Source organism: Alexandromys fortis, unplaced genomic scaffold, assembly GCF_014885135.2.
Source record: "Alexandromys fortis isolate MF-2015 unplaced genomic scaffold, M_Fortis_MF-2015_v1.1 scaffold_11, whole genome shotgun sequence".
NCBI lineage: Eukaryota > Metazoa > Chordata > Mammalia > Rodentia > Cricetidae > Alexandromys > Alexandromys fortis.
The window spans coordinates 5,110,497-5,126,415 of NW_026067912.1; the positions used below are offsets into that span (position 1 = coordinate 5,110,497).

Below are 15,919 nucleotides of genomic sequence, written 5' to 3' on the forward strand. Positions count from 1 at the left end.
CTTGTGGTCTTAATTTTGTGCTGTTGGTACCTAGAACCATGTACTTCCTTTGCATATCCACATACAGGAGTGGTTGGAAGTTTATGATATTGCTGGCTTACAGACAATAGAGTGTAACAAAGGCAGTTCAATTACACATTTAGCTTCAATTATTTATAAAAACCTTAATAGGAAATTAACATGATTTTTTACTAGTTTTACAAACATCACACGCTCTTATTGATCCATTCAATGTTTTAATAATAATATTAATTGGAAATCTTAGGAAATACCAAGGACTTAGATGATTTTGAAAGATGCTACTGAGGAGTCTAATTTTCTTATGTCTAACTTCGTTGGTTAAATTGGGTTACTTTAAGCTGTCTTTGTTTTGTGAAATAAAATGTAAATAAGAACAAGATGTCAATAGAGATAGAGGGAGTAATGCACAATGATATAAAAATATGTCTTTATCAAGCAACTCTGGAAAGAAAATATCATCACAAACTCAGGAAACGTCTTCATCTACTTACCAGTCTGTGTCTTCTCTCCCTTGCCCCCAATTAACTGCCATCCTCACTTTATCACCAGAGTGACTTTATTCTGACATTAAAGTGCATATCACATTTTAATGTATATGTTTCTATGTGCTGCAGGTTTTGTTTAGATATTTATTTTTCAGATTTATTTTGTTGCATTTAAGTACAGTTTGTTAACTTCACTGAGACTGAGCATTGATTGCATGAAGATGCCATATTATATCTACCAGTTCCGCTGTCCATTTGAGTTACACTCATTCCTATTGATCAACACAGTAATGGGTCTAAGAATGTCGTTGTGCATGTCTTTTAGAAGATTGGTAGACAGTATTATAGAATATACAGATGCCCATGACAGACAGTTAATAGCAAAATATTTCCTTTCTAGAGGTGTATGAAAGCAAAAGTCATACCATGACATCACAAAACTTTTGAAAAATGTTAAAGTGAAATAATAACAAACCATGACAAGAAGGCTGTCCAGAAGAAAATGGCTCATGGCAGTAATTCTAGAACACAACCTGATTGCTTTTTTCTCTGCAGAAACTCTGCTCTAAGCAAGTATTGAAGTTGCCTTCATGTTTTGCTTCATCACCTAGTACATTTCAATCTTTTTATATCAGTGAAGGACACTCTTTGTGGGAAGCTAATTCTAACCATACTTTTATTGAGGGATAAATAAACTAAAATTCTAAGGCATAATTCACCGTCTAGCTAAAGATACTGACTTTCAGTACGTCCTTCTCCTTGATACTTTCTATGAACTTTGGAAAGAAGTATTCTCTATTTTTAAAGGAAATTTTGTAAATGTTAATCTCTCTGATGAATTTAAACAAGAAAGCAGGGAAATTAAGAGATGTCAGTGAATAATGACAAAATTATCAAAGCAAATGTTTGTTTTGACAGTATGCAAGGCAGTAAGAAGAGACAAACAGAAAGGGTCTGATTTTGTGTTGTTATTGTTTTCATTTTTTGAAACAAGTTTTCATTATGGAAGCTACATTGTCTAGAATTCTGGAGTTTAGAATTCTCGAATTCTAAAGTCTGGACTGGATTCACACTCCTGGAATCTTCCTGCATGGATTCCTGAGTGCTGGGAATACAAGCATCAACAATCATGCTCAGTCTGAACCTGTGGGGTTTTTTGTTGTTGTCATTTTTGTATTTTTGTTTTTTAATTCTCATTTTGAAAATTGTGTCAGCACACATTGAAGACCACCCTACCTGTCATAATTATTTATGCTCCTGTTTTCTAAGCTAATTTGGAGATTCTGACAGCAGTAGTCAAGATTAATTTCGTCTAATGAAACATAATTTGTGATGGATTGTTAATAAATATTTTTGCATTTTATGCCCTGGAATATATGTCTGATATTTGATTCAGTCAAAGGGTTACACTTATTAACAGGTATAAACCTAATTGAACAAAATGAACTATTTGTGAGGTACGAAAGTCATTCCAAGCTAGGCAATCTGCTCTCAGAATGATCTGCATGCATGCACAATTAATACCCCTTCACTGGACTCCTTAGACATTACTCAGTATGTCAGTTACACATTCTTCCAGGAAAAGGAGCCATGTAAAAGTTACTGAATACTCTACAATCATAATTACCACTGTCAGAAAACAAGATATCCTTCAGAACTCTCAGTCTAGAAAGCAGGATGGGGTCCCAGATCTCACTGTACTGTGATGATTCTCCCCATCCCACACATGCACCAGTATCGACATGCATCTATTCTACCTTCTCACGAGCCTTCTAGAAATCCTTCCTTTTCAGATACAGCCTTTGGAAGGAGCGGGATCATAGTGCTGTATTGCTTCTGTGAGTGTGTTGCTTTCCGAACCCAACTACAAATGGGGCAGCTGATCACATCCATTACCTTTAACTGCGAGCTTTGCTGTTATTCCTCAGTATGGATTATGAAACCGTTGTTGTCTACCATGTCAAGCTTACAAAATTTGACTTTATTAACTTAATAAGGTGCCTTATTATTCAATGGTCTCGGTTAAAAACTCATTTATCCCCCAAAGGAAAAATGAACTGGAATCGTCATTTAATGTACGTAATGTTTTCGTTGTCTCTTTGATGACTACACATAGAGCAGCAATTCTCAACCTGTGGGTCACCGCCTCTTTGGGGGTTGAAAGACCCTTCCATAGAGGTCATCTAAGATTTAGGGAAAGCACAGATTATTTATGTTACAATTTGTAACGGCAGCAAAGTTGTAATTACAAGGTAACAATGAAAATAATTTTATGGTTTGGGGTCCCCACATCATGAAGAACTGTGTTAAAGGGTCACAGCATTAGACAGTTGGAGAAACACTGGCATTTATTCCTAGGCTAACAAGATGGCTCAGTGGATCAGTTAATTTTTCAATTCAGATCTCAAGAGCCTGCATAAAGCCAGATGTGCTAGTGCATGGCTCAGATAGTTCTCCATCCCTGAAGATACAATTAAGAGAGCAAAACCACCAGTGTACAAGAATTTGTTAATAGAAATGATTCAAAGGTATCACTTCTCTGATATATATGACCTGAGGGAGATATAATGACATGTAAAATACTGTTCATGTGAATCAATGTGTCTGCAAAAGGAACCAGCAACCAGTACCGACATAGCAGTAGTGCTACTGATTTTTAAACCACACTGGTATTTTAAAAGTATTTCAAGCATGAAAATAAATGTTGTTTTTTTTTTATTATTTTATTCAACTATCTTACCTATGTTAGGGAAATAGAAATATAGATTGTATTTTAAGGAAGTGAGTATCAGTGGATTTACAGACACCTACATGAAGCAAGAGAGGCTTTTTAATTTGTCCAACTGTTTTCTCTTTTATGTTGGAAGTGTATAATAAAGAGTCTCTTATTTAACCTGGAGCTTTAGTAAATCTATTAGAATATTACATAGATGAAAATATAAACTCAATAAATACTAGTTAATTTTTCCAAACAACCCACATATGTACTAAAATCAAGTATTTTAATCGCTTATGTAATTGTACTTTTTTTCTTACAAGCCCTGCTTTTTCCTAAATAGCTCATTATCAGTTTGAAGAAGAGTTAATGTTTATAGTTATGGCTTAGGTAGAACCACATGTTAATGTGTAAAGACAGAAACAAAATGAATACTATGATTTACAACACAGAGATTCATATGACTAAGGCAGACTGGGAACACAAATTTATCTAAAATATTCTATTCGGCTTTTTATTATTTTATTTTTTAATAAGAAAACAAACTATCTTTTCTTCATTTTACATACCAATTCCTGTTCATACTCCCTCCCCTCCTCCCATTCCTTCCACCTTTCTTCCCTACCTTACCCCCTATCCACTCCTCAGAGAGGGTAAGGCACGTTGCTTTGGCAAAGGTCCAGGGCCCTCCCTACTATATCTAGGCTGAGCAAGGTATCCATCCAAAAAAAAAATGGGTTCCCCAAAGGCCAATACAATCAGTAGGGATATTTTGATTGAGGGAGCCATTATGGGGCTAGCAAGAAACCTGACATTAGAGAAATTTTCAGGAGTCTACAGGGATAACCCCAGCTAAGACCCTAAGCAATAGAGGAGAGGGTGCCTGAATTGGCCTTGTGATGTAGTCAGGTTGGTGATTATCCTAAATGGCTCCATAGAACTTTCATCCAGTATCTGATGGAAACAGAGGCAGAGACCTGCAGCAGAGCACTGGGCTGAGCTCCCAAAATTCAGTTGAAGAGTGGGATGAGTGAGAATATGATCAAGGAGATCAAGACCATGATAGTGATAGGGACACCCACTGACACAGTTTACCTGAGCTAATGGAAGCTCACCAACTCTAAACAGACAGGGAAAGAACAAACATAGGCTTAAACTAGACCCTCTGAATGTGGATGACAGATGTATGGCTGGAAATTTCTTTAAAGAGTCTGACTTATGACTATAGATGGATCTTAGAGTTTAGCTTCACAGAAAATCCCCTGAGAATTTTTAGACTTTCGACTATCAGTCCAGAACTCTTGGCCAGATGACCTGTGACAACCTCTGTAAGTTTTCCAGAAATGAGAAGAATGAAGGTTTGTGGACGCAACTCCTCTGATGTTTTCATTCAAGTAAATTTTAAAAATTATGATCAAATAACTTAAGAACAATTTTAATTGCATTTCCTTTCCTCTATAATGTATTTTTTAAGATACTACAAAAAAATAATAACTCTAAATCCTCTCCAGGGGATGCTGACTGGTTCCTGAATTCAGATTTTCAAATTTGTGTGCTTTCAAGCCAACGATAGTATATAGATTGTCTTAAATCATGATCCATCTGTTTGTACACAGGCGTGCCTACAGTGCCACATTTGTTGGTCAGACACCATCATCCTTACAAAGCCCCTTGTAAACACAGACGTCCTACCTCTGAAGACTAAAGGAAACAGCCTGCCATGAATGAGGGAAGATTTTTTTCCTCTTATTTATTTTTTTAGACAAATCTGGAAATGATCCCAGATCATGCATCATCCCCTTTAATTTAGATTTCAGCTGGGAGAGCTGTGGAGAAACTAGACCTCATTTATTTATAATACAGGGGCTCATTATTTTTCCTCCTGGAAAGCATCTGTTTTTAGTTCTTCTGAAGTAAGGTTAGGTAAATGCCTTGAAACAGCTGTATGGATTCACGCTTTAGTTACACATTTGGCGCCATTCTGTTAAACCTAGCAATGGTCACCTCGCCATAATAATTATGGACCTAGATGCTAAATAAGTATACAGTGTAATATGAGTATGGATAATCCCCCATGCTTAAAGATTAAAACTTGTGGTTTTCTAAGTCTGACTAAATTTTTCCAGGCAATAAAGTAAGAATTAATATAGAAAATAAATCAGATTTACCTGTCTCCTAAATATATGTTTCTTATTTCTTTTTTTTGTATTTTAACTTCTCTCGGTGTCTATTTGGGCACTGTGAAGTGTGGAAATAAAACTACCACTGATGTATTCATTTTTAATAATCAGATTTTTGTTTCAGCAGTTGGTAGGGAAGTGATGGAATTGAGAAACTCATTAGTCAAGTTTGGTATCTTTCCTTCTAAGCAAGCCTATTTTTTTTCTACATTAAATAAAGATTTGATTTTAGTTTAAACAAGAAAAAGTAATTGCACCACTGTGCCTGGAAAATTTATTTATTAGCATGAGAATTTCCATAAAAAATAAATCATCATCTTTTTATATTAAAGGAAATGGAATCCCTATGGCTGACAGGGAAGCAAAGGGAAAGACACAGAGAGAGAGAAAGAGAGAGAGAGAGAGAGAGAGAGAGAGAGAGAGAGAGAGTTAAAAGATTTAAAAGGCACACTTTTGCATGGATTATTATGGTAATGAAATGCTATCATGATTACTTTTAATGGACTAACGATATTCTTTTCTTCATAAACTAAATAAATTGAAGTTTCTTGTTAGAAAACCTCCCCCCAAACACAATAGTAAGATCTGGGTCATAGGATTAGAGTTCATTTAGGCAGTGCTTAGCAGTGCTTTGGTGAAATGAGGAATTGAGCCCCTAGAGGCAATTTCTTAGCAGAGAACTTGTCTAGGTTGCTTTCTTTGGAGAGGTGTTGAAACACTGCCAGTCGACCCTATCCTGTCCAGGCACTCCAGATAGCTCATCTGAAGCTCCTATGCTCATTAACATACAAAATGTCAAATGGGGTCTTTGTAGATGTTTGTCCATATACTTTATTGTTTTTGTAAATTTTTGGTTGAGAATTTTACACATAAATATACTCTAGTTATATAATTTCCATATTTCCAAAAATTTATTGCTTGAGGATTTTATATATGGATGCTATAATATGTGATGATATACAACCAACATTCCCACTTTTTACCCACTCTGGGACCCCCACATACACATACATTCCCCTGAGAGGAGTCTAGTTCTGAGGGTGTAAACAATCGTCAGGAAACAGCTTGGCAATTTATGAAAATAATATCAGGTACTACTGTAGAGCCTATAACTTCCCCAACAATGGGTCTTGATCCAGGACTATAGTACTAGGCATGGATATACCCCTGGAGGAAGATAACTCAAATTATAAGAAAGCATGTAGTTACCCTATAAGAATGACTAGTCAACACAGGTGCATCCTTGAATGGTAGATCAGTATGGCAGTATGCAGCATTGGGTGACAGGTAAGGCCCTTGATGTCTTTTCTCCTTAGCAGACTATGTAGCCCTTTCTGACACAATAAAAGCTAGCCAACATGTGGGATTTTCCCATTTTGTTTGAGACTGATTTCTCTAAGTCTTATGGGCAAAATGTGTGGTATCTTTAGCCATAAGGGTCTATATCATGTGGTTATGGTGGGTAACCAAGATAGCATTTGTTGTTTTTGGAGACCTCTGAAATGTTCCTAACTAGTAACTTGTAAGAAAGTATTCCATGCATTATACTATGATTTTCATTTAATAACATGTGTCTTTGGTGAGAAGCATTCTCTACTCAGTCAAAAACATCATGTGAACTACATGCACAATAGTTTACTAACTAGTGCATTCCTATAAGGCTTTTCATACTTACTTAATATTAGATATTATTTCCCAAAGCTATAAAAAACAATATTATTGTCCTTGCTTCCTACGGTAATCTAACTAGTTAGTGTTCCTCTTAAAACATCACCTTCTATCTTCTTTGCAACCGACGTTAACAACTCAGTCACCATTCTCCTATCATTTTTGACATCTACATATTATTGATTATCTATTTTCTGTCTATCTGTTGATGTGTATATACACATATGCAATGTTATATACCTATGTATAAATATACATATATTTAAACTTATTTACTGCATCTACATTTTGTAAGTAATTTATATGATAGAAAATGTGAAAAAAAATACATGTCTCAGCATGTACAGGTTTGCCATCCAGCCTTGTGACCCTAGCTTGACCCCAGGAACCACATAGTAGAAGGAGAGAACAGAGTACCATGGGTTGTTTTCTGACCTTCTCATAAACACTGACTTCCACCGGTGTGACATGGCACACTTTCTTACTCCCGAATAAATAACTCCAAATAAATAAATGTAATGAAAAATTTCTAAAATCTATATATACCATCAGGGCAAAGTTGCAATCTGGTACCCAATGATATCCATTCTCTGACATAATTAGGAAAAGTAAGCTAAAACCAAGGGTTTGGGGTCAATCTTTATTTGTTAACTTTTCACAATCCCCAGATTTCTAGCAGTACTGATGAAAGTGAAAGGTGAAGGTTTGGACAGAACTTACATTTTTCTAGACCTGGCAAAATATAGTAATTTTGCACGTGGGAGGGGAGGAGCTAGAACTTAGAGCAGAGGAAGATATAAATCACAGAGTTCAATTCATCTTCCTAATTCATTTCTCCCTTCTTTGTCAATTATGAGGAATTTTCCATCTGGTTTCAGCATATAATACTGACTGACAGTATATCCTGAGACTATTTGATCAGTCAAAACAACTAATTTTATTCATATGAATACAGTACATCAGCCCCGTTAATATTGCAGTGACAAACGATGAATTAAAGCCTGCAACTACATTTTTCTTCGTAGTACAGTTTTTTTAACAAGGAAAGATAAATGACCGACTCTAGCCTTCACTGCAAGAAATTGGAGAAAATACACATCATGTAGCCTAGGGGACAAGAAGGCAGTCAGCCTGAACTCTTCCTAAGTGGCTCAGGTCGAGGAGAAGGGGCCTGACTGAGGGCTGTGAGAGTAAATCTAATAATCACTCCCTTAGTTTCCTTAATAGGTTGGTGTAAATTAACTTCTTGAGAAGCAGGAAGGAGACAGTACTGCTGAATCATTAGACTACCTTACAATAATTTAAATATCACATTCAAAAAAAATTTTTTTTAAAAAAAAAGGTCTTTAATGAGCTGGGCACATGGGTGAGAAGAACAGCAAACATTGAAAGTCAAAAATAAGAGATAACACATGTCTTATTCATAGACAGGAGGGCAAAGCACTCCGGAAAACTGTAAGAAACATTGTAATGCATTTTAATCTCCATCTGCACAGTATAATTGGTTAGATTAACCATCAGGTAAACTTTCTGCAGTTTCCCTACACTCCCGCAATCCTGCCTCATTCCTCCTTTCCTCTGGCTGGTTTGTGGTAGAAGTCAATTCGGATGTAATCTTTGTGTTTAGTGACTAATATTTTTCTTTCCTTAGCTTCACTAGCCAAAAATCAGATGATGATTATGAAGATTACACTTCTAATAAAACATGGGTGTTGACTCCAAAGGTTCCTGAGGGTGACGTCACTGTCATCCTAAACAACCTACTGGAAGGATATGACAACAAACTCCGGCCTGATATAGGAGGTATGAAGATGCTTTGGGTTCTGTGCTGTAGAGGGGACGCACCAGGCCTAAGTTACTTAATTCGAAAAACATATCATTATATTCCAAGAGCCAGAAAGTTTAAAATTATTATCCTACAATTTTCAATATAGAGAAAGGGTATATAAACAGCATTCAAGCCTGGTGGTAGCAACGGTGAAGCTTTACAACTGCTAGATATTTTCCTAGATATTACAAAGGTTTTAGTTGTTAAAAAGTTGCTGCTGTTGTTGCATCAAAACTCCAGATGAAATCACACCAGGGAAAAAAGAAATCAAAATGAAGAATAGCAGAGAAGGTATTGGGTAGACACAAGTATGTAATAACAGCTAAAATTTCAGACACTAGCAATAAGCAGTATTTGGCATCACAGTGGGGGATGGACTAACCTATGCCTAGTCAAACTGGATCAGATAGTCTCTCACTCTATTCCAGAATCAGGGTGTGAACTGTGAAAATCTTTTTCATGGTAATAGAAAAGAAAAAGAGAGATGGTTAAACATGTTTGGGCTTGGAATTGTCATTCACTTTTGTAAAGATAGTATCTGTCCAAGTAAGATCCACCAACCCCAAAGTCAAGAGACAAAGAAGTAACCGCCTTCACAGGAAGTGAAGAGTTTGGATGTCACCACTAACGAAGAATTCCATCTGTCACAGAGTTCGGACATGATACTTTCAAGGAAAATGAATAAGATGAGATAAAAATGCTTGAATTAAAGCCCAGAAGGACCTCGTGTATCTTCTGCTAATTAAATTTTAAATCAATATAGATCGCATTCATTTGATCGTGAGCATTACACCACCTATTTTAATATTAGTTCTAACAGATTGCTGTGTAATGGACTTGCTGGTGGTTTCCTTCTACAATCTACGCAGTCACAGCAACCCAGTAGGTCATTAGTGAAGATCTCGTTTTGATGTGGGTTGGAGATGTTTGAGGGCATAGTGGTGAAAGAATTGACAAGAGCAATGTCACATTATTGCTGTTTGTGTCTACTTTGAACTTTTAATACATAGTTCCCCTGCCACTTAGTAATTGTGTTTCTGTATACATCAATCAAGTGGGGTCAGGAGGCACAAACAGTTTCTAGAGCTCAGAGAGAAAAAAATGATAAAATTCAGGATATCTGAGAGAATGCTATAGAAAAGCAAACAAAAAAGAAGATTTTTTTTTATTCTTCACTTTTGTATACTCTAACAAGAAAAAGCCAAAAACTACTACACTTGCTTTTTGAAACAACATCCTTAAAAAGAGATATTTCTTTGAACAAAAATCATTATGAAAAGCTAAGGTATTGACTAATACTGAATTTGTCCTGTGTGATCATTTCTAATGCAGCTAAGTGAGATAGGCTAAGAAACAGACAAAAAATACAGTTTTGTTCCTGGAAAAAAAAAAAAAACAAAGAATTATATCCCTCTAATTTTCCTTGCAGTGAAACCGACATTAATTCACACGGATATGTATGTGAACAGCATTGGCCCAGTGAATGCTATCAATATGGTGAGTTTTAAATATAATTTGTTTTTAGCTAAGAAATAATAAGGAATTTTTTTAAAAAGGGAATCAAAAGTTTGCAAAGGAAAGATAAACTTAAAGACTGATTTTTTTTTTCATGTCAATTGAAGCAGTTAAAAATTTAAGGATTTTTAGCATAAAACTCAAACATGGTTAGAAATGAAATCAATGAGTGTAATTTTGATTTAATGTGATCCAACAATCACTGTAAACCTGTCAATTGCTATCTACAGCAAAATATAAAACTCTTTTATGATTTAGAAGATTGACGATGTAGAAACAATACTTTGCTTCAATTTATAAATCTTTTCCAGAGAAAATATTCATACTTATATTTTCAGCCCAAATCTGAAGTGAAATACTACATTTATTATATAACACAAAATAAAAGGGAATAAATTTATAGTATATTTTAATATAAATATTATTGTAAAATAAAATAAAATAAAGAAGCAAATGTGGTCAAAATACATAGCAGAAAAATACTATTTCAGTACACAGCATATAGTATAATAGTATGATAAATTATGGTAATATTATGATTGAAAATTGGCATTTGCCATGCTAGAATAAATTTATTCTATACAGATAAATACAGAGACTCAGATAAAATGATATAAAACTTACATAGTCATGAAAATAATCCTCAGTTTTTTACATCTTCAGTGTCCTGATACAAGCGCTAAATATTTAAAGAAAGTCTGTAAGTAATAATTTAGCTTTGTCCTTATTGAAAGTACATTGAAAGAGATTATCTTGGTATCAGAATTATGTTTTTTAGAAATTGTCTCTTAGTTCTATAAAATGCTGTTTTTTCATTGTTGTACATTAATTTTCATTTTGTTTGATACTAATGTGTGTTCACATTTATCACATCATTTTACTTCTCAGCTCAGCATTAATTAGTTAAAATAGTTATTAAAATTAGTTTCTCTCTCTTAAAAACTTAACCGTTAAGCCCTAAACTAAACTGTGAGCAACGTATAGGACATAAGCAGTGTACTGTTTGTTGTGTGCCATGGTGAGACAAGGTAGCAGCTAATACAGACAAGAGCAGTACTGAGCAGCGTGGAAGCAGCGAGAGAAGTGTATCCTGATGTTGCATATGGTCCTGAAAAAACAATGCTTCCCCTGGTGCCTCGAGTTTCTCAGCATAAAATGGTGTATAGGCTACTGGACACCTAAGAGGCCTTCTGAATCTTCTGTATTCTAAGAACTATAAGTTGATTTTTGTCTGTCCCACTTTTCTTATTTCAAATCAATCTGATTAAAATCAAGATATAAAGTAATACAAGAACCAGGAATGGTTATTTGGAACCATGAGGATAGTACATTATTTATGATATTGTTTATTATTATAAGACTTGATTTTTTGGATTATTGACTTAAAGTCGGATACTAATCAGCTAACAAGTGAAAAGCATTTAGTAAGAAGAATGACCCAGAGTAAAAAATTCTGAAAAGTCACACACAGACAAACAAATACACAGACACACATTGACAGACATACACACACACACAGAAAGAGAGAGACATACACATACACAAAACACATACACAAACACACAGAGAAACACACAAAAATGCACACATACACACTAGGGGTTGGCTATTTGGCCAGAAATCAAAACTGTATGAAACTGATGTCAAACCCAGATATGGTAGTGATCTCATCAGGAAAGATGTTAATTCCTTTTGAGCTATTCAAAACCCAAACAACACTGCCTCATCTGGCAATATCCATTGGACTGAGAAACACAAACACTCTAAATCCTCTGTTCTTTTTAAAACAGGAATATACAATTGATATATTTTTTGCCCAAACCTGGTATGACAGACGTTTGAAATTTAACAGTACCATTAAAGTTCTCCGGTTGAACAGCAATATGGTGGGGAAAATCTGGATTCCAGACACTTTCTTCAGGAACTCCAAAAAGGCTGATGCTCATTGGATCACCACTCCCAACAGGATGCTGAGAATTTGGAATGATGGTCGAGTTCTCTATACCTTAAGGTATTCTTTTTTTTGGGGGGGGGAAGTAAAGGGTGTTTGTTGGAAATAAAAGAACAAAATCAACCCTATGCTTTTAGGAAAGAAGGATGGATGGATGGATGGATGGATGGAAAGAAAGGGAAGCATGTGGCTCTTTGCTTTCTGTCTTGTCCTATGAACTCAGGCAACTGTGAAATTTCTATGTACAGAAGATATTGGAAGGACTTGGTTCTAGAATACATTTCAAACTTCTTTTCTACAGAAGAAGCATGACAATTCTCTTGTTACATTTTCTATTTCAATAAATTAAGCAAGCAAAGATATAAATTATTAGAAAAGGTGGAGCTCTCACTTTCTGTGATGTGTGTACATCTTCTTACCTTCTACCAACTTACCTCCCATTCTTTAGTGGAAGTATAGAAGTACTATAGCTAGTATTTCTTAGCTATCAGGTAAGGATCCTACCCACATGTTTGTTAGAAGTGAAAAGAGTGATGGGTACAATGCTAACTGCAGGGCATAATACATAAGTATTTCAGACATAAAATTATTTGTATATTAGCAGAAATTTAAATAGCACACTTCTAGGTTTTGGCATGTAAAAGGTATCAGTAAAATATGTCTTATAATTCTTAATACTGAATATATGTACCATAATATTTTAAAATTGCCTGAAACTTTACCATTTAGATTAGTTATTGAGAAAAATGGCTCCAACTGCGAAAGCAAGCCATTGTGTCGATTTTAAAGTCATTGAAAACTTATTAAATTACTGATAAGGTAATGAGTAGAAAAAGAAATGAGAAAATCAAAGTCTGTATTATACATCAGAGCTCAAACTGGCTTTTGAAATATGCAATCATTCTCCCTATCTCGGGTCTTATCATTTTATAATGTTGTGGTCATTTTTTAGTTCTATTAATTTGAGGAAGCACTATACTGTTTAATTATGGAAGTATCCTAAAAGTGTCAGTTATGGCCTGCTTAAGACTTGAGACAGTGTACGTACATAGAGAAAAGAAGATGATTTTAGCTCAGTTTCTTATCTGAACTAGAAGTGTCTGTATATGTATGTGCACGTCTATAGGGCTATATATTTCTGAGTCTGTATTTATATCTTCATTCTATCTGCATTATTTTTAATTTGTAATAATTTCACTTTAATTTTGAGAGATAATTCTAATAAAAAATCAAATTTTATTAAAATCTCATTTATGAATAAAGCCAAGCTTTTCTTTGAAAAAAAATCATAAGAAGAAAATTATTAAGTCCTCCCTGCTATGAAAAGTGGTAAGCCTAAATCCAAGTCCTGTGACTTGTCCTTGGTCATGTGACCTTGAGGAGGTTCAAATATCACAGAACACTAACAGTGCATTCTTAGGAAATAGTTCACTTAGTCCATGCTTTATACACATTAAAAATGCACAGAAAAGTCATTAATTGCTTTATTACACTACAAGAATTTAAATGAGCCCAATTAAAAGTTATGTCTATTGGAAATTCTTTGAAATTAATTTTTTATAAAAGTTTTATCACTTAAGCAGTGGCATTGTAGATTGTAAGAAATCCAGCTCACAGATGTGACTATTTTGAAAACTACCAACCATCACCGTTACAGTGTCACTTTTTCCCATGGGTCTGCAAAGGAGGCCAGAACATCTGGGCTCTTTCAGATTTAGACTCCTGGAGTCTCAGTCCAGGGCGTGAAACTCCTGATTTTTTTAGGCTTTAATTCTGTACAAAATGGAATTCGATGGCTAAGGCTTTCTCAATTTCTCAGTGTATGCACATTTAGCATCTCCTTTATGTGTTTAGATAACCCCCTTCTTTATAGCATTCTATTTGATGGCTTCATGGCGTTCTGTTGTAAAAATGCACACAAGTCCATTGCACCGCAGAGGCATCTTAAAACCCACCTATGGCAATTTAAAGACAGCAAGTTCTTGCCAACAGAAGGCTTTGTGTTAATTAGCTGATAAGATCAGAGAACTGCCAGAATTCATATCGATGCAAACAGTAAATGTGCTTAAGTTCTGAAAACAGTTTGTTCTCTTAAACAAGTTAAATATATTCACTGAGCAGTCTCCAGTGTGTGCAATTGATTTGTAAAAATAAATAAGATAAAACACAAAACAAGGCATCACATATTTTCAATAAATTGGGTTGAGCTGAAGTAGATGGTTCTGTTGCTATATAAAAATTTTCACGTAGAAATATTTTTTTTAACCTGGAATTTAGAATTTTTTTTTTTTTGTCCACTGAGGATCACGTTGTATGATAGATATGTTAGGTTGTAGTACAAAGGATGCCGGTGTGCAGTTTAGAAATGATGCTGGTGGTTTTCTCTGTTGTCGTTCTACGTAGGCTGACCATTGATGCTGAGTGCCAGCTGCAGTTGCACAACTTCCCGATGGACGAACACTCCTGCCCCCTGGAGTTCTCCAGTTGTAAGCAGTGCTCTCCTGTATTGTGCCCTGCGCCCTGTAGTCATTCCACTAACCTCCTCAATTAATGTCATGAAACATAGAAGTTGCATAGTGGCTGCGGGCTATGTTATTGATTCTGAAATCTTTTTTATTGTAATTCCTAATTATACCAATTAAGAAAAGCTCTGCAGTAGAATTCATTGAGTGGGAAATTTTAGAAAATAGATAATGGAATGCCAGAGTCACTGTTGAGAAGACTTTAAGACCAGGTCTGAACTCAATAGAAAAAGCATAGCCATTGAGTCTATACCTCCAATGGACTCAAAAGAGTTTTTTTTTTAAACATATTCTTAGGCAAGATGTGCCCCACATTAACACTTTTCTGTTAGTATAATATGTGTAAAAATGCATGGCATGTCAACACAATAAAAGCATGACTTATTGTTATTATCTTTATTGGTTAATATAAGTTACCAAGAAGAGCTTTGATAATCCTACCATCAATTAAGCATTAACACTTCTGCACAGATATTTGAAACCAAACAGGCATCAGTTTTCTAAATGGTTTCCTATTTGTTAATCATTCAAGTTAGATTATCCTTCTCTGCTTTGTTTTTCATATGACAGTTGGACATAATTGGATACATGAAAAATTATTTGTGGATTTTGAAGGATACACTTTTTGTCAACATAATTTCTCTGCGAGGGAGTCAGGGAAACTCCTAAGATAAATAAAGTCATAGACATAGTTAATTTTAAAAGACCAATCATAAGAGAAGCAATCCTCAGTTAAGCCATCAATTCCAAGGATATAAATGTGCATAATATAAATTTGGAAAACATCCCATTATATATCTGATTTCATGCCTATCTATTTGAGTAAAATGCGTTCAGTTACAAAGTTGACATCTCCCTCACTTTTAGAGAGAATAGCCTTACTGTCTGTTACTAACCAAGTAGAGCTGCTATTCTTCTGAGTTAGTTGAAACTCAAAAACAGGAAATAATTGCGCCATGAACTTGCAAATAACGCTTGTCCTGTGAACACACACACACACAATGTAATGTCGCTTACTGCTGAAAGAAAATCA

General features: G+C 35.0%; 1 protein-coding gene across 6 annotated transcripts in view; it reads left to right on the forward strand.

Moving 5' to 3' along the window:
* The window catches only part of Gabrg2 (gamma-aminobutyric acid type A receptor subunit gamma2), a 79,276-nt gene that overhangs the window by 15,273 nt on the left and 48,084 nt on the right, over positions 1–15,919 (forward strand). For 5 of the 6 annotated variants that reach the window (XM_050138735.1, XM_050138734.1, XM_050138737.1 and 2 more), the window contains exons 2-5: positions 8,722–8,873; positions 10,328–10,395; positions 12,204–12,424; positions 14,768–14,850. In XM_050138735.1, coding sequence (XP_049994692.1) covers positions 8,722–8,873; positions 10,328–10,395; positions 12,204–12,424; positions 14,768–14,850 — 524 coding nt within the window. The remainder of the gene's footprint in view (positions 1–8,721; positions 8,874–10,327; positions 10,396–12,203; positions 12,425–14,767; positions 14,851–15,919) is intronic. The other variant, XM_050138739.1, reaches the window with a different exon arrangement.